Here is a 19,703-nt window from a genome sequence, read left to right as displayed (position 1 = left end):
AACCAGGTTCTCTCCAATCTCTCCAATACAGGCTCTTATATGTCAGAATAGTGAGTTCTAGGTAGATAAGGCGGATTAGGCCTATGTTTGTTTTCTTTATTGCAACTGTGTATTTTGCTGGAAGGATTGTATCTCTGTTTGCTGCAACTTGTATTTGTGCTGGGGGGAGGATTCTCTCTGGTGTCTATAAGCTGAAAGTCCCTGTAACATTTTCCATCTTGATTTTACAGAGATAATTTTTACTTTTTTTTTCTTTCTTTAATTAAAAGCTTTCCTTTTTAAGAACCTGAATGTTTTTTTTATTCTTGTGTGAGACCCAGGGGACAGGGTCTGGACTCACCAGGGAATTGGTGGGAGGAAGGAGAGAAGGGGGGAGGAAAAGCCCAATTTCTCTCTGTGTTAAAATCACTGTGTCCCTCTCAGGGAGAGTTTGGGAGAGGTAGAGAAGTCGGGGGAAGGTGAATTTCCTCTCTGTTTTAAGATTCAAGGAGTTTGAATCACAGTGATCTCCCAATGTAACGCAGGGAGGGGAAAATCTGGGAGGAAGAAAGGGGGGGAATGGTTTATTTCCCCTTGTTGTGAGACCCAAGGGGTTTTGGGTCTTGGGGTCCCCAGGGAAGGGCTCGGGGCCAGAAAGTGTCCCAAAACACTATATTTTTGGGTGATGGCAGCTCTACCATTTCTAAGCTAGTAACTTAAGCTTAGAGGGGTTCATGCAGGAACCCCATCTTTTGGACGCTAAGGTTCAGAGTGGGGAATCATACCTTGACAGGCATGCATTGGGAAGGGAGGACACCAGGAGGGGGGTTGGAGGCCAGGTAACACCTCTGCCTCGGGACACTGTAGACAAAGGACACAAAGGCTGGGGGAGGAGCCAGGGGGAGGCTGGAGGAGAAGCTGGAGGGAGTTTCTGTTTGGAGCTGAGTGGGAAATGGAGAGCGGCCCCGACGGGGCCTGGGCTCCCCAATGGGGCTGTGACCTCCCTGCGTCCCCAGATGGACTGAACTAAAGTGGGTCCTGTTGTCTGTACTGGCAAAACCTGTTTTGGACTGTGTTCCTGTCATCTAAATAAACCTTCTGTGTCACTGGCTGGCTGAGAGTCCCGATGAATCGCAGGGAGCCAGGGGTGCTGGACCCTGACTCCCCCACACTCCGTGACAAGCCGTGTCCTTACAAACCCGCATGTGCTGTTCCTTTGGGACAGTGCTGAGCGGCACAGGCTGGGCAGTGCACTGGGCGTGGGGACCTCGCGCTTGTAACTAGAGGCTGGAGGCATCAGAGAGCGGCTCCATAGCCAGACTAAGAGCAGTGAGGTACCCCTGGGGCCCCACAGAGAGGGGGAGGGAGGGAAAGAGAGAGAGATTGGCTTGCAGAGTGTGTGTGTGTGTGTGAGAGAGAGCGAGAGAGAGAGAGAGAGAGAAAGAGATGGGCTTACAGAGTGTGTGTGTGTGTGTGAGAGAGAGAGAGAGAGATGGGGTTACAGTGTGTGTGCGTGTGTGTGCGTGAGAGGGAGAGAGATGGGGTTATAGTGTGTTTGTGTGTGTGTGTGAGAGAGAGGGAGATGGGGCTACAGTGTGTTTGTGTGTGAGTGTGTGTGTGTGAGAGAGGGAGGGAGATGGGGTTACAGTGTGTGTGTGTGTGTGAGAGAGAGAGAGATGGGGTTATTGTGTGTTTGTGTGTGTGTGTGCATGAGAGAGGGAGGGAGATGGGCTTACAGTGTGTGTGTGTGTGTGTGTGTGAGAGAGAGAGACAGAGATGGGGTTATAGTGTGTTTGTGTGTGTGTGAGAGAGAGAGGGAGGGAGATGGGGTTACAGTGTGTGTGTGTGTGTGTGTGTGTGAGAGAGAGAGAGAGAGAGAGATGGGGTTATAGTTTGTTTGTGTGTGTGTGTACATGAGAGAGGGAGGGAGATGGGGTTACAGTGTGTGTGTGAGAGAGAGAGAGATGGGGCTATAGTGTGTTTGTGTGTGTGTGTGCATGAGAGAGGGAGGGAGATGGGGTTACTGTGTGTGTGTGTGTGTGTGTGTGTGTGTGCATGAGAGAGAGAGAGAGATGGGGTTATAGTGTGTTTGTGTGTGTGTGTGTGTGTGCGTGCGCGCGTGCAGGTACTAGTCCCTGGTGGAACTCAATGACCCTGCTCTCGGTGGGTAGCACAACACTCTCCCTTTTGTCTCCAGTGAGTGTGGGCTGTGTACACGTGCAGCGGCGGGGGTGGGGGGTGGTAATCAGTGTGAGCGGCTCAGTTATTGCTGTGCCCCAGCCGCTGGCGTGTGCCTATTTCTCAGCTTTTTGGTGGGTTTTGGTTTTGGCTCTGGGTCTGTGCAGGGCTTGGCACGGCTCGGTGACCAGGTTCCTCAAGCGATAACACCCATTACGGGAGCCTGGCCTGTGCGGTCTCAGGGGTGGGGGAAAGCAGCAGCCTCACCGGGAACCAAGGCACTGGCACAGGGAAGCAGCGAGCAGGGACGAGGAACAAGCCGGCTGCTCCCGGTCATGCAGGGAGCACGTGGGGAAAGTGAGTTGGCCTGCTGGTGGTGGTGCAGACAGGCTCCCCAGCAAGGGCAGACCGGTTAAACAGGGCCCATGAAGCCGGGCCCCGGGTCCCCTTCTGGACCGTCAGGCCCTGGTAATTTGTACGTGATCCCACCTCCCTCATCGGCCCCGGGTGCAGACACACTGTGCACGGGAATAAAGCAGCATCTCTGTCGGGGAGCCAGGCCCCGCCCCTGCCTCCTGGACCAGTCCATGTCCCGCGCTACCCGGTGGTCTGCGCAGCGCGGCATTTGGGACCAGCGTTCCCATTGGCTGGGGCCATGACGGCGGGAGGATATAGCAGGAAGCGGCTCATGTGCAGCAGCTGCTCCAGCATCCAGAGTACAGAAGAGGCCAGAGAGGCAAGTGGCTGCCGGGCCCCCAGGAGCACCTGGCCCGCTCCCTACTCAGGCTCGGTGCTACAGGCCCCCCCGGCATTCGGCAAGGTCAACGGGCAGGACGAGGGAGGGCCTACAACTTCCCTGCTTTGGGGGGTGCATCTCTGGCCTAGGTTAGACCGAGCAGGAACGCTGTGGCATGGGCTGGCTTTCTGCCGGCCGCACACGGGGGGGGGCAAGGATTGAAAAAGCTGGAGTCCGGCGGGGCTGGAGTGCAGCCGCGTCGCCCTTGGATTAGTTACAGTTGCACAGAAACAGACCCAGACAGAGGTATCTAACGCGGGGGTCTCAGACTGGGGGTTGGGACCCCCCCCGATTATATGGGGATGGGGGGATGTACTGTTAATTTAGAAGGGGCGATGGGTGGGATGGGCTCATACTCAGAGGCTTGCTAAGTGACAGGGCTCACCTGTACTAAAGGGCTTCCCACAGTGCTGTCTGGTATGTCCCTTGATCTCGTGCCATGCACCCCCCTCATCACGGAGACCTGACTGGGCTGGAACACTGGCCTGTTACCACTAACTAGACAGTAGTTGTTTAATGTTGGGCTTTTCCTTCTCCACTAATTAACACTTCTGCCTGCTCTGAATTATTAGTGATAATTCTCCCACTACCCTTTTCAAAAACTCCTTCTCCGTGTTGACCTTTGCTCTGCTGGCAGATTTCTCCTTGTCTCTCTTTACTTCCCTTATCAACTTTCTTCCATTTTTTTCATAGCCGCTTACACCAATCCACCCTTCTTCCTCGATTGTGGTTCGTTTGCATTTTTTATAGCAACATGTATCTATCTCACGGGTCTGGATGTTAGTCTATAGTCTATCTCCACATTACAGTTCCTCTTTAAAATGTATTTTAGTACTGGCCGTCCTGAATAGCTTTTAACCATTGATTTCTCCTTGGTTAATTTTCCTGACCCATTGAAATTATGCCAGAGCTTTTCATTTCCTCCTTGGTGAGAGCTATAGTTGTGGGGGAAGGGATAGCTCAGTAGTTTGAGCATTGGCCTGCTAAACCCAGGGTTGTGAGCTCAATTCTTGAGGGGGCCATTCAGGTAACTGGGGTAAAAATCTGTCTGGGGATTGGTCCTTCTTTGAGTAGGGGGTTGGATTGGATGATCTCCTGCAGTCCCTTCCAACCATGATATTCTATGATTAATAGCAAGTCTACCAGATCCCAAACCCATGGTTTTTGGGGCTCCATACTGGGAGAAGGGGAGCAGAGAGCCTTGTCCTTACAGTTTCTTCCTAAGAGTCTCAGAAGCTTCCAATAGGGTTTATCTGCACTGCAGAGGGGATGGCCCAAGATGCCCGTCTCATTCTGAGCCTCATGTCTTGGTAGTGTCAGGGTCAGCTGGCTGTGAACAATGAACCGCGGCTTACCTTGTGCTATGGAGGCAGCAGTTCTGACAGTCAGAAAACAGGGGAGGGGGGTGCAGTGGACAGGCTGCCTGCCAATGCTGAGGTCCAGTCTAGCCCGTTAACACTTCTGCCAACTTATTGTGTATATGGCACAAATTATGATGCATGGGACTGTGAGGTCAATTACTGATGTCCTGAACTTACAATACAGTCCATGCAGTCCAAGTGATTTTCCCACAACCCCGATAAAGTTTTTTAATTTGACAGGTTCCATAAGGCACATTAGTCTCTGAAAAGTCTTTACATTGGCAACCTTCCTTCAGAAGAAACTGTTTTGTTTATGCTAGAGAAGGGACAACACTTGAGCTTCTCCATGAAGTCTTTTCGTTCGTAAGCCGCTGACTTCCACTGGTGCAGGATGAAGCCCTCTGCTAAAACTGAAAGTGACATTGCAGAAGTTTGAAGAAGGCCCTGGACCATTTTGCGTGTGGTTTGAGGACAAAATTTGGCCCAGCATCTCCTCGTATTCTTCTTTCCCCTCCTCCCACATAGCACTGTCACTGTTACTTGTCAATCTGCGCATTTTCATAAATATTGTATTTCATTTAGTGCTTTATCATCCACAATATTTTCCTCTTAATCCACATATGAGAGTTATTCTAACTCCCAACTGAATATATCTATGTCTATAACATATAAACCTGAACATCTTAACATAACAAATATTATGACTTGCCAACCGGCATCTTAGAATCCCTTCCTTTCAGGAACAAAAAAATTAAAATCCTTGGGAACTCATTGGGACACTCAGCGAGTGGCTGGCGCGAGGCCTCTCTCCCTTGCTACATACTGAGAGCATCTGGTTCAGGGCGCTTGGAGGAGTCTATCTGAAAGCTGCTGAACAGCGAGGTTGCACTGTGCCTGCCAATCACCAGAACAATGGCAGCTGAGCCGCTCTAAGATAAGTCTGGGAAAAATAAATTAAAAAAACATGGAATATTTTAAGATAAATGAGATGCACATTTCCTTCTGTTGGGGAAAAATGGATGAGGAAAAACCACCTGGGATACCATCTGCAGGAGAACTAGCAAGGTCTGGGCCTCACAGCTTTGGGGTGGGTCATTGCAGGGTCGTTGTTAGGGAGAACCCTCCCTGCAGCATGTTCATCTCTATACTACTGGGGATTACTGCTGGAAACTCACACAGCTATGACTGGTGGAACTTGTGAAGATTACCTCTAGCACCTTCGCTGTCCTCAAAATGGAGATTAACGTATTTCCCCTCTTTGGGCATTTATTATTCACGACCTAATTCTGCTGTCTGTTACTGCAGCAAAAGCTGATTTAACTCCACTGCATTCATCAGAGTTACTGAGGAATTAGAGCAGTGGCAGAGACCAGGATCTGTTCCTCGGTTATTATTCAACCTGACAAATTTCTCTCTATTCATCTGAGCGAGGACCTCAGGATTAAAATAATTTGCAGAGGCACAGTATATGAGGAATTGTTCAATCGCTGGTTCATTTCCTTTCCCCTTTCCGTCTACTGTCGTTAATTACTTTGAGGTTTTGCATTTTTAACCACTATTATCTAATCACCAATGGTGACACCACAAAAGGGGTAATTTATAGTACAGTTGTCTAGACTCAGTGCACACAGGAGAAGAAAGAGAAAGGGTTTGTGCGATTCTTTCCACTTTGGAAAACAAACATTTCAGTAAAGAAAAGCACAGAACCCTACTGCTTTAGAAGGCCAGATCCTGCTCTCAGATAACCATATGCATCATCCACTGAAGCCCATGGAAATTGACCTTAGAAAATGCTTAACCAATACTGAAACTCTTCTGTTCAAACGTCTTGAACTTTGCACATTTTTATCAGCTTTAAAATATGAAGTCATAATTTTTCAACCTATAAATAACTGAGGCAAGCGATAAAGCTGAACTCAAATGACGTTTACCTGGGTGATACAAATAAATCAGTTTTGTCCAAAAAGGGAAACACAATTCCTTTCCTTATGAAAGCACTATGACTTACAAGTCCTCAGGTGGAAGACTCCATGACTGAGCAATGCCACCCAGAGATCCAGAGGTTAGTGCAAAGGCTGTTTAAAGTAACAAGAACGCTAAAGTTTCACACCAAGATTTAAAAAAAAACCATGAGCCTAACATTAGGCTCTAAATCCATAGTTAGGTGTTCAAAATCAGTGGCCTGTTCCAAAAGGGCTGAGCGCTCTTGGAAATCGCGCCTCTTGTTCCTGCATCTAAACGCAGATTTAGGGAATGAACTTTGGTCTCAGATTTTTGAAAGCGTTCAGCTCAAATTTTTGTTAATTTTCTCCCAAATACCTTCTATTAAACATAACTGGAGAAGAAAAACATATTGTGGGAAATGTTTTCCTAAAGTTAGAAATGTCACACCTTGTATGCATTTTAGAAAAAGAATTCTCTATGCATTTCTAGGTTTTAAAAAAAAGTGATAGGACCTGATAATGGTCAGAATAAAGAAATAATTCAAACAGTGTTTCAAAAGGGACTCTGAGAACTAATGTTTCTTTGTGCAGTAACCATGGAATTTTTCTTCATAAACAATAACACTTCATAATGGGCGAAAGCTTGGACCAGATTGCCCACCCCTCACCTCTTCCACTGACTGCAGCGGGAGGTTTTGGTTGAAAGAGAAACGCAGCACTGGGTCCAATTCTGCCTAAATAAATCCAGACCGCATGATCAACTAACTGTCAGCAGTTCCCTCCTTTCAGTCCTTATCAACAGGAAGTTAAGAAGTCTCACTACATTTTAAAAAGTAACAACAAATAATCCCCCAGAATAAACGGGATATTTTTTTTCCTAAAAGCGTTAATGCTTCTTTCACATGCTGAAGGGGAACTCTCACTCGTGTTGTGTATAAGTGTCTCCTATGCAACATTTTCATATGCGGTTCACAGCAGCTTCACTCACCAGTGGTTTCACTGGTAAATGAAAGGCTGTTAAGATGAACTAAACTCGTTCTTGAGTGAACCTGTTCCTTTCACATCAAAATTTTTTACTTTTCAGTAAAAAAGGCTAGAAAAAGTGTGCTTTGGCTTATCCTAGAAACTAACGAAACCAGAAATCCAAAGGGTGTATGAAAAACCACAAGGCCCACAGAACTGCCATTGCTACATGGCTTCTGTTTTTCTCCAATTCAGTAAGTTCTGCCTGTGACAGGCCACCGGCAGAAAGTCAAGAAAGTAGTACCTTTACATAGGGAAGCTTTCTAACCAGGGTACATCTACATCGAGAGAACAGAACACACGAGACTGTGAAAAGTAGTATCTATACGAAGGTAGCTTTTAAGACAGTTTCTTTTAACTTCAGAGCCGCTCCTCAATATTTTTGTTTTCTGGTGGCATGCAAATCTTTTTATAAAACAAAAAAAAGTCACTTTACTTTCATCTTCAGGCACAGTTTCTTCTGATTTTTTAATGTAACAATACAGGTCTTTACTTCTCACGATAAGTTTCATTTTCATAAAAATTTAAAACAGTGTCTTCTTTTAAACAATCAAAAATAAAATAAAATAAAAATAATGGGCTTTCACAGAAAACAAAATGCATAATCTCGAACCAGTTACTGAAATGGTAGTTCCCCATGCAAACAGGGAGCAGACGAGCCTTTTCTGATCTTGTGTGTCAAAGGCCGCTGATTTTGCAAAGGCTCCTCTCCTCAAAAGATGTTAGTTAAATCCACAGTTGCTCTGAAGCATGACTGTGTTCAGGATCCATATTAGTGAATGCTTCTGATTCCTCTTCGTGTCCTCTGACCATAACGGAAAGTCGTTTTGGATGGGCTTTCGCCCGAGATGTCTTTTGTTGAATCAGATTGTAATGTCCCGTGACTCCATCATTTTGGCAAGTGTTTTCTTTACTCGCAGGGCTGTGAGCCGAGAAGCAGGGTCGTGAGCCCAACACTCTGTCATGAGTTTTTCCATTTGTCTCAGGCACTGTGGAAAGAAAAGATTAAAAAGGCTCATACTTGGGTCAGCTGGAATGTAAGACTGCTGTCCCGAAAAACTGCAGTGTATTCTAAAGGTGATGCCAGCTGCTATGCCACAAAGAAAGGTACACGCTGGATGGGATGACATTTTCTGTATATTGACTGCAGTTCTCAGCAGGTCACTCAATTTGAACATTTATAACAAACTGGGCTCCACATTTGGTTCAAAAATCCAACATCAGAAAAGCACTTTTCCCATCTCCCTTCCCTGGATGCTAAGGAAAACCTCTCTGATAACTTCCCCTTAATGTGGGCTGCATGACCCTTGTGCAGCAGGGCTTTGGGTCTGGAATGCAACACGGACGATAGGGTAGAATTCACTCTTTCAGCCTGCAAAGTGACCCCAGGCTTCAGCACAGCCTGAGCATGGCAGCTTTTCCAGCTGCTGTCCCACTGAGTCGTCTTGCAGGACTTCTCACTCACCCGACTCTATTCTATGTTACCCTTATCCCCATAGTATGAGACGATCTGGTCGATGTCTGCTGTCTGCCACAACGATTCCTTCTTTCGTGCTGGCCCACTGGGGGACAGTCACTGCTCCTGACATGGGAAAGGAGGTACAGAGGACGTGATGGATAGCTCTTCTGCCTATTCTTTGCTCCGTCACAGATGGCCCTCGCAGGCCATCTGCACTGGGGTGAATCCTAGGATTTAAATCACTGCAAGTCCCTGTTGCAATATTTGAAAAAAAATGGTTTTGGAAAAAACCCTTCCTGATGTTTGCATAAGGCCAGGAAGGCTTTAGAGGCCTGAGAGGGGCCCTAGATAGGAGTGTCCTGTAACCAGAGCCATCCCCTGGATAAGGTGAATCGGGGTGATGTCTGGGCCCTGCACACCCCTAGGGATGACCCTGCTCATCACCACTCCTTGATACCACCTCCATGAACCCTCCTTCATTAATAGCAAGAACAGTGAAACAGCACAGGTCAGAAAGGTGGGTGCAGAGCATAAAAGCGCAGCAGCATTTACTAAATAACCAACGAAGCCAGATTCTTTTCTGAAAGTGTCTTAGATAAAAATGGGTTGGGAACCCATGTGGTCGCATGCACTAATTTACTAGGTTTGCTAAATGGCAGTGTGGTCCCCATCCTGGAGCTGGTGATGCCAACTGCTTGGAGAAGAGTAGCTAACTCAGCAAGCCTGCCCAGCACCTGATGGGTGGTAGCAGCCAGACTAGATTCTTTATTTCTCTGCGCTAAATCCTTTCTAACCAGCCCCACTACAACACAACTTCCCATTTGCCTGACTCCCAAGATGAAGTCCCCGTTAGGCTTTGGTCAGCGGCAGTGCGAGACAGGTGGTTCCTTCACTGTTAAACAAGTACTCAAATTTCCAGGGATGGGGGTGGGGGGGGGTGTTAACCCACACCCCACTTCTCTGACCGCTTACAACTCTTGCAGCTGAGATCTTTGATCCAACTGCCAAACGCTCAACTGAACACTGCTATTCCCAAACCACACCTGTCTGCTACAATAACAGCACTACACTATCCCCTTCCACAAGATGAGTGACCTCCGCAGAGCGTCATTGTCAGTCGGCAAGTTTGTCTGAGGTACATCCATTATTGCTCTACTGAGCAGAAACGCCATTTTGATTTATTAGAAATTCTCAGAGGACTGAGTTCAGATCCTCCCCTCCCCTCAAACCCAGCATCCCTAAAGGAAAAACACCAGTACGCTTGGGAATGCCGTTTCCTAGAGCCCATTCTTAGGGGAAACATACACATGTGCAGGCAAAGAGATGCATCGATACCTAGAGCCCTGCAAATCCACCAGTAGCCGCTTTCGATCCGCGGACCATTTCTGCAGATAGCAGCGCAGCTGTGGCTACAAATCTGCACAGGGCTCAGACAGTCAGAGCTGGCAGGCAGCTGTGAGGAACCGTGGCAGGGACACCGGGGCTGCTTGGGCCTCAGGCCCAGGGTAAGTGGAGGCTCCTCACAGCTGCCAGCTCAGAGCTGCTGCCTGGCCATGCTAAGAGCTCGGCAGGCAGCAGTGAGGAGCCACAGCGGATCCTCCACCTGCCCTGGCCGGGGGCCCCCGAGCAGCCCCAGTGCAGCTCCACAGGTCTCCTCCCTCCCCTCGGCCACACTGGCGTGGAACCCAGGCAGGGAGCTGCAGCGGACTCTCCTCCTGCCCATGGTGCAGGGGGAGGCACCAAGAGCAGCCCCCAGCTGTGTCTCCACCTGCCGACTCCACGCAGACACCTCACAGCTGCCAGCGCATCCCCCCTGAATTTTTGCAGATGGCGGATCGGATGCAGATACAATACAATCTCCTTTTTAAAAGGTACAGTGTAAAGGCAAGTGGACCCCAACGTAGCCCGTTAGCTGTATTTCTAAATAAGTGCACTAGGTGAGGGTTTTGGCTGCGATTCCTGGACGCTGTGGTATTGTGTACAGATGGTAAAATGAAACTTACTGGAATCATGCCCTCAGGACTGCAAGCCTGGGATTGCCCCCATCGCAACAGGACCAGGGCTCTCAGAAAAAGGGCCACTGACAATCGTAGCCCTGATTTAAAACAAACAGTCGTCCCCAGTACACTGCGCAGCGGGTAATTTTGCAAGTAGGTTGAGCTTCTGGCCAGCCAGTCTTTAACAACAGTAATTCTGACAAGGGAAAGGGAAAACATGCATAAGAGCAGAGCTGAAACATAAAGTCTGCGTGCTTTCACAATGTGACTCCGGTCGGTAGGAAAAACATAACACATCTTTCTGAAAAGACTTCAGGCCAGCTCCTCAGGGAATCAGAGCATCTACCTCAGTGGCCCTTCCGTTCTGGGGCAACATGGCAGGTGCTAAAATCGAATATAACCATCTCACTGATCCTAACAGGCACAGTGCTATGTTTGAAAATCCCACGTGTCTATTCTGGGTGAAATCACAACAGTTTTGAAGACAGATAAATGGCAACGTAATAAAACTTGCTTTATTTTAAAAGGATTTCTTACCTCGTCACTTCTCCATCTACTGGGTAATGCGGGACGAAGCTTCTTTCTACACACGATCTCCCACATGTCCTTGCAGGAGGGGTCGGTGGGCAGAAGATCATGGTATGGAAGCTGGTATTTGTCAACTATTCCTGAAAGAAACATTTTCCAGATGCATCATAACTGCAGGATAAAAATCCCAGGGGACTAAGGATGTCTGGACTATATCAACTACACCCTTTTGGACTCTACCAGTCACACTTACCTCTGTCTTGCTCAGCATAGACACTAAGGATACATCCACACTACCCACCAGATCAGCGGGTAGCAATCAATCTATCGGGGATCGATTTATCACATCTCGTCCAGACGTGATAAATAGATCCCCGAACGTGCTCCCGTCGACTCCGGAACTCCACCAGAGCGAGCAGCAGAAGCGGAGTCAACAGGGGAGCCGTGGCCATCAATCCTTACGGGAGGTAAGTCAATGTAAGATACGTCAACTTCAGCTACGCTTTTCTCGTAGCTAAAGTTGCATATCTTAGATCAATCCCCTCCCTCCCCCAGTGTAGACCAGGCTTAAAGAGTATTAGCCATGTGAGCTATTCTATTTTGCTTTGGAGAGGGGGTCATCTTTTTGAAGAAAATGAAGTATGCATCTGACAAAGTGGGTATTCAACCATGAAAGCATATGCGCCAATACATTTGTTAGTCTATAAGGTGTCGCAGAACTCTTTGTTGCTTTTCTGGGTTTGCGGCCTGTAATAATACCATTTGGGATCCAGATCTCACAATCTGAGCATGAGCGGATTTTGGACCTGATCCTGCAATGTGATACACATGGGTGGATTCATGGGCCTACAGAGAGCCTCAATGACTTCATATGGCATCCAACTGTAATATCGGGGCCTCATTCTGTACCTGGATAGCAGATGTCCAAGGAAAATTCAGGATGATGTTGGAATGGTGATGACTGAATAGGTGCCTCTCTTCCCTCTTACTAATTCCTGCATCCTGGCTGCATTTCTGCTTGCCACGGAAGCAACTTGTGTTTTTTTAAAGATAACAGAGAGAGAACAACAGTCAACTGCCTAATAGTTGTCTGTTTAAATCATTTGTCAACTGTAACACCTATGCAAAATCACCTCATTTTTTTTCTGCTCAAACAGCAGAGTGTTCCTACTCCAGCAGAAATGTTTACCACTCTGAGGCTATGTCTACACTACCACGGTAAGTTGACCTACACTACGCAACTCCAGCTACGTGACTAATGTAGCTGGAGTCGACGTACGTTAGGTGGAGTTACCGCGGGGTCTACACCATGGATTGGGGGTGGGGGGCGACAGGAGAAAATCTCCCATCGACTTACTTTACTTTTCTCATCAGGGTTACGGTATAGGTGTTGCCTAGAGAGTGATCTGCAGTCGATCTGGTCGGTCTTTACTAGACCAACTAAACTGACCGCTGGTGGATTGATCTCAGAGAGTCAATCCTGGCTGCAGTGTAGACCTTCCCTGAAAAAGCCCACAAATTAGCTCCATGTTCCCACCACAGGGATGAGTCATTGCATCTTTAAATAGGCTACTAAAACATAGTGTAAATCTTTGTTGTTAAACTAAGACTGAAGCTGACAAGCCCTCAGTGCAAGGAAGCAGAAATGAATAGGCTCAGGACTGCCAAGGTGTCTACCCAGCTTAGTTTATTGCAACAAAATCTACTACCGAGAAAGAAAGGACGGAACTTGAAGCTTCAGGTTATAAATGGAGTTTGCTGCTACAAGGAAAAGTCACGTCCCACTTACCAACAATATGTTTGCCATTTACCTTCTGACACACATCTCCTTGCTACCTCCCAAAGGATGAGTCCAAAACTGTACATATCGGCCATGAGATATGACTGGAAGTGATTCCTATTCAACCTTTTATCCAGCACCTCAGGAGCCATATAGCGCTTTGTGCCTACCAGTTTTTTAGGTGGTACGTCCACCCCATTTTTATCACTAAAAGGAAAAGAAAAAGAAGAATCAAACATACAAAAAGTAATCTGAAAAAAAATCACCTCAGAAAACCCAACTGGATGTGGAGAAAAAACAAATTCAAACAAAAATCACTCTTGAACAAGGTCAAAAATAATGCATAATCTTAATGGAACAGTTCTTCTAGAGAAAGGTACAGACTGTGACCAGCCCCCAACTTCTTAAAAGGCTTACTTGCCTCAGGTGGTATTAAGCATTCAAATGCAGAACCACAACAGAGAGAAGACTCAATAGGGACCCTGGCAACATTTGGGAGATTTTGTTTAGCATTAGACTTAACGCTAATGCAGGCGATACCAATCAAATCTTCATTAAATGTTGTTTTCTTAACATGTTGTTTTCAGCATACAGTAATATTAATTGGTTGTCTATTAAGGACAACTTACTGAAAATGGAATTTGTGTGCAAATACTATTAGAACTACCATTTAAATACAAAACCGCTGTTTATAAACATGCAATATATAATATACAGGTCTGTCGCATCTTACACTGAGGTTACGTTCCGCACTCAGAGCATAAAGCGAAAATCGCGTCTAGTCAAAATTACATTGAGCGTAATGGCAGGCGGAATCGCCCGCACTACAAGTACGATATTAAAATTGTTATTTTTCTCTTTTTTTTGTTTTTGCCAACCGCATAAAACTGAAACTGTGCAAGTTAAATGCGCGTAAGATGTCACAGACTTGTACCTGCCCCTAGTACAGTATAAGGGTGTATCATATATATTACACCCCACAAACAATAAAGAGTCCTGTGGCACCTTATACACTAACAAACCTATTGGAGCATGAGCTTTCGTGGTGAATACCCACTTCGTCGGATGCATGTCAATGATACAAAAAGATACCGTGGTATCTCTCCGATCCCTTTCAATTAAAAAACACCCATTTTATTGCTGACATTAACAAGCCTGGGGGCAGGAAAGAATTCACCCACAGAGAAATGCACCTCATTTTACTCACCTAAACCATTTAACTGCCAAGCCTAGGTCTGCTATACAGCAGGTTCCATCCTTTTTCACTAGGATGTTCTTACTTTTCAGATCCCGGTGGGCAATAGCTGGCTTGACTTGAGTCCCGAAGATCTCCATGTGCAAGTGGCACAAGCCGCTAGCAGAAGAATAGGCCAGGTTTAGCATGGCTTTTGGATCCAAGGGAGTGGATTTCAGATAATCATACAGGGAGCCATGCTCATGGTAGTCTGTGATAAGATACAGTTCGGTCAAAGTCCCCGTACATTTAATGTCCGCAGCAATGAACCCTATGGGGAGGGAGGAAATGTTTTCAGATTAATATTTTTTGGGGCTTTTGAACACCACACACGACTCTACATTCTCTCTCATCCACTTGTGAGTTTCAGCTACAAAGTTCAACTTCTTTATTCTATCTATATTGTATTCAGTTAGTAAGGATATGAACCATGCCTGCATCAGCACGTATTAAAAATGTGGATTATACTGCATGAAAAAAGTGTGCAACAATTACTCTGAGTGATTTCAAAGCTATATTAAGACCAGCTCAAGCTAAAGGTTATCGCTGGTTTCTGTCTAATCCCCAGGTTAAAGGTTAAATTGTGATCGAGGGGGACAGGGACTTCACCAAAAAAACAAAACAAAACACCCTCTCTGTCCTTTGCTTGTTCAAGGGAAGAGTCGAAGAAACCACTCGGTTAAGCAAGGTTGTCTCATCTCAGAAAAGATATACTGGCATTAGAAAAAGTTCAGAGAAGGGCAATTAAAATTATTAGGAGGTCGGAACGGGTCCCACATGAGGAGAAATTAAAGAGGCTAGGATTTTTCAGCATGGAAAAGAGGAGACTAAGGGGGATGTAACAGAGGTATATAAAATCATGAGTGATGTGGAGGAAGTAGATAAGGAAAAGTTATTTACTTATTCCCATAATACAAGAACTAGGGATCACCAAAATGAAATTAATGGGCGGCAGGTTTAAAACAAATAAAAGGAAGATGATCTTCATGCAGCACACAGTCCACCTGTGGAACTCCTTGCCTGAGGAGGTTGTGAAGGCTAGGACTATAACAAGGTTTAAAAGAGAACTGGATAAATTCATGGAGGTTAAGTCCATTAATGGCTGTTAGCCAGGATGGGTAAGGAATGGGGTCCCTAGCCTCTGTTTGTCAGAGGGTGGAGATGGATGGCAAGAGAGAGATCATTTGATCATTACCTGTTAGGTTCACTCCCTCTGGGCCACCTGGCATTGGCCACTGTCAGCAGACAGGATACTGGGATGGATAGACCTTTGGTCTGACCCAGTATGGCCGTTCTTATGTTCCTATGTCTGCTCAGTTCTTGGTCACTCTAGGGACATAATTGTGTGGGGAAGGATCACACAAACATCCAGCAGCCACAAGGGAGACATACCTCCTGACGGCTCTCCCTAGCATAGCGTGGCTCCACATCGCCCCCTACAGAGAGCTCTGTACAACGTGCATAACTGAGTTTTAAACAAATACCCTGAGAATGCCTTCAGTGTCTCTTCTTTTTCAGTTCCACATGGTGTCATTGTTAAATGTCAGTTCAGTGGCCTGGAGTTTGCTTTCTAAAAAAAGAACCCCAGACACCGGTGGGAAAAACAGGTGTATGGTTGTTGGGGATTACAACCTCCCAAAGCCAGTTACTCCCTATCTGCATGGAGACCCTTAAAACGATTTGCTTTTTGATATCTGCCCCATGGAGAGAAGCATATTGTGGTTAATGGCAAAGCATGGCAGGTGACAAAATGCATGAAGAAAAGGACATCAGCAAGTACAAAATTATTAGCAAGAATAACTAAGAAACTTTAAACGGCATCATTTCTATCTTTTATTTCACTCACTCACCCAAAATGTTTTCATGCCTCAACAGGACAGTCTCGTAGATTTCAGTCTCTTTCAACCAGCTGGCCTCCTCAGTGGCGAAGAACACTTTTACAGCTACCTTTTCTTCACGCCACTTTCCCATCCAAACTTCTCCATAGCGACCTTTACCGGTCTGTTTCACCATCTCAATCTGCCTTGCTATAGTAATTTCGACCTGTTAAATCCCAAGAAATGTCGTTTAAATATACTCCACAACATGGGTTTCATCTCTCTTTGTCCATCTCCTTCTCTCATGCTAAAACATAGGAACCCTTGCACAAAGCTGGAATGCACGGGCCACAAGTCAGATATTAGGAATGGCAATATACAGAAACCTGTAGGAGAACACTTCAACCCCCCTGGACACACAATAGCAGATTTAAAGGTAGCCATCCTGCAGCAAAAAAAACTTCAGGACAAGACTTCAAAGAGAAACCTCTGAGCTTCGGTTCAGTTACAAATTTGACTCCATCAGCTCAGGATTAAACAAAGACTGTGAATGGCTAGCCAACTACAAAAGCAGTTTCTCCTCCCTTGGTATTCACACCTCAACTGCTAGAAGAGGGCCTCATCCTCCCTGATTGAAATAACCTCATTATCTCTAGATGGATTCTTGCCTGCATATTTATACCCGCCTCTGGAAATTTCCATTACATGCGTCTGACAAAGTGAGTATCCACACACGAAAGCTTATGCTCCAATACTTTTTAGTCTATAAGGTGCCACAGGACTCTCTGTGTGTATCTAAATTACATTCCTTTCTTACCATAGGGAAACTAGACCCACTTCCTGTGCTCTGAGACCATTGAGTCGAGTCTTTCAGGGTTTCCCCTGGAGCAAAGTAAGTCTCATCCTGTTCAACTCCAATGCAGTAATGAGGTCTGGTTGCTTGCCTTTTGTGCCTACGATTTTAGTGAAAATTAAATTAGTTGACAGTGCAATGAGGAACAGATGCTACACAGAAAACGCTACTCACATTTAATTTTTAGTCATTCAGAAGTCCCCAGCAATTACCCAAAGTACGAACTAGTCTCATCAATGACTATTTTCTGATCTATTCGCAACATTAGAACGCTTTCGGTCTATGAAAGGGGATGAGTATCATCTGCTGGGGAATCCAGCATAATTTTGCATAGCCAAGTACCAACTTTAAACCCCTAATTCAGAGAATAGTCCTAAAAACAGAGATGTAGTAAATCCCTCGCCTTTTAGTTATGAATGTTGTGGGTTTTTTATGACCAAACAAAGGTATTGTTATGAATTTACCTGTGCTTTCTGAATCTCCCTGCCTCTTTGGGTAGAGTTTGTGAATTTGTGTCAACCTTGTGTACACTGGGTTGTGAGCTTTATTTACTATAGCGTGTCTTTGCACTATTGTTTTCTTTAATTTTCAGTGTATACTACTCTGTGTTGTTTCCCACTGGAAAACTTTTTAGGACATACTTTCTATGAAGGATGCTATACAAAAGACCAACTATTTTATGGGACATTATATTGATGACTTTGTGATTTTAACATTAACAAAATATACAATTTTTCCCTATAATAAAAACAATGTGTTTTTAATTGTTCCCCAATTCCCTCCTGTTAATTTTTTTTTAATTTTACAGTTCATAAGCTGGGGTGGGGGAGGGGAAAGTGATGTTAGGAAGAAATCTGAAGCAGACAAAGTTGAAATACTTCCCACTTACCTGAAGTACCAGAATATGATGAGAAGTACCAGGAGTATATTGCAAACGATCACTGAGATCAGCAAGGCCCTATGACCAATGTCTCCTTCAACACAATCTGATTTAAAAAAATCAAAAAAAGTTTTGTACAATGGCTGTGTTTTTGTCTTAGAAGCCAACGCTGCTCTCTCACACCTGAGATGTCTTTCCCATTAGGTTGGGTGTAACATGCATTCTGCCTTCCTGGGGTTAGTTTCCCATGTAAAAATACACACAAGAATTTATAACTATATTAAGCAAGAGAATTGTTCCCTTTCTTTTCTACTGCAGCATTGCGTAACTCAGCACTTGATTTCAGACCCATTTGAGGTGTTCCTTTTTTAGCTCTCATTGAACAGGGCAAACACAGCACATGGAACAGCAATCGAGGGCCTGACTGACCCTGCAGTCTTTACTCAGTCAAAGCTCTCACTGGTAACTCTAGTGCTTGTGACTGAGTTTGTAAGGGAGTATTTAGCCCTTCATGACCAATCCACTAACCCCCACCGCCTCAAACCTGGGATTTACACTCCTGTATCTTACGTATCTTGTCAGCTGGGACACAGACTTTGTCCTGTTTGATGCCTCTTTATCTTAACTAACTTTTATTAATTTCAGAAAACTGAGAGTCTTAACAAAAGCAATTCCTATACCCAACTGTATCTACCCCAGCACAGAAGACATATAAGGGATGTCTAATCCCTGCTAGGGCATAGAGCTAAAGTCCCTAACATTATATTTACATCAATGTAAGGATCTCTCTCTCTCACAGCACTTTAGCAGGAAAAATTATTTGTTTTTTATTCTTGCAATTGTGGGAAAATGTATCATTGCAGATGAGCCATTCTTTAAAACCGCTTCAAAATGCAACATTACCAAGCAACACGTAAGATTTGTGATTATATAAAAATAACTGAAAAGTTTGAATTAATCCTTGCACGCTATACCCATTTTCTGCTCTAAAATTTAGCTGTCATCTCCAAATTTGTAGACGCATTTCAAGCACACGTGTTGGACCGTCATGCATATTCTCATGCTGAAAACTGAAGAAATCCTGCACCATCTTCTTTTAAAACTGCAGAGTCTCAAAACTGTGGTACTTTAGCACACTCCTCACCTCCAGCCTGGTGTTCACTCTTAGGCAGATAAAGATGAGATTTTCTCAAGTCCTCACCATCTGATTGTCTTGCATCTTCCACACAAATGCTGAATACACAGTAAACTGTGACAATTCTAGCCTTATTGACTCACCCTGGAATAACACTATTATGTTTCAGATTTACGAGGGCAGGAGTCAGCAACCTTTCAGAAGTGGTGTGCCGAGTCTTCATTTATTCACTCTAATTTAGGGTTTGCGTGCCAGTAATACATTTGAATGTTTTTAGAAGATCTTTCTATAAGTCTATAATATATAACTAAACTATTGTTGTATGTAAAGTAAATAAGGTGTTTATAATGTTTAAGAAGCTTCATTTAAAATTAAATTAAAATGCAGATCCCCCTGGACCAGTGGCCAGGACCCGGGCAGTGTGAAAATCAGCTTGTGTTTCGCCTTCAGCACACGTGCCATAGGTTGCCTACCCCTGTACTAGGGTAATGAGACAAAGAGGATTCTAGGGGAATCTTGGCTTACTGTCATGCACTTTTCTTTTAAAGATCCACTTCCCTCTCCCACCTTTGCTTCCAACTTTTTCCTTCCCTCTCCTTCCCATCATGAGCAGAGATGACCTACCATTATCTGCCTTGTGAGCACATTGGTCATGTTTTAACCTGACATTACCTGGTCCTGGAGCATTAACAATGTAAACATTCAAGCCATGGCCATCGCCTTTGAAAGGAGACACCAAC

The 19,703-nt window shown here is 45.3% G+C and overlaps 1 protein-coding gene and 1 pseudogene across 1 annotated transcript in view; both read right to left on the bottom strand.

The window, feature by feature from the left end:
• LOC127033509 (bone morphogenetic protein receptor type-1B-like) overlaps window positions 1-2,868 on the bottom strand; it is a 22,171-nt gene extending 19,303 nt beyond the window's left edge. The window contains exon 1 of the mRNA XM_050921465.1: window positions 2,759-2,868. Coding sequence (XP_050777422.1) covers window positions 2,759-2,868 — 110 coding nt within the window. The remainder of the gene's footprint in view (window positions 1-2,758) is intronic.
• A 5,275-nt stretch (window positions 2,869-8,143) lies between these two features.
• Window positions 8,144-19,703, bottom strand: part of LOC127033794 (bone morphogenetic protein receptor type-1B-like) — a 30,928-nt pseudogene continuing 19,368 nt past the window's right edge.

This window comes from Gopherus flavomarginatus, chromosome 13 (assembly GCF_025201925.1).
Source record: "Gopherus flavomarginatus isolate rGopFla2 chromosome 13, rGopFla2.mat.asm, whole genome shotgun sequence".
In the NCBI taxonomy this organism is placed as follows: domain Eukaryota; kingdom Metazoa; phylum Chordata; order Testudines; family Testudinidae; genus Gopherus; species Gopherus flavomarginatus.
Note: the sequence above shows the minus strand (reverse complement) of the source record. Positions and strands in the feature narration are given on the sequence as shown.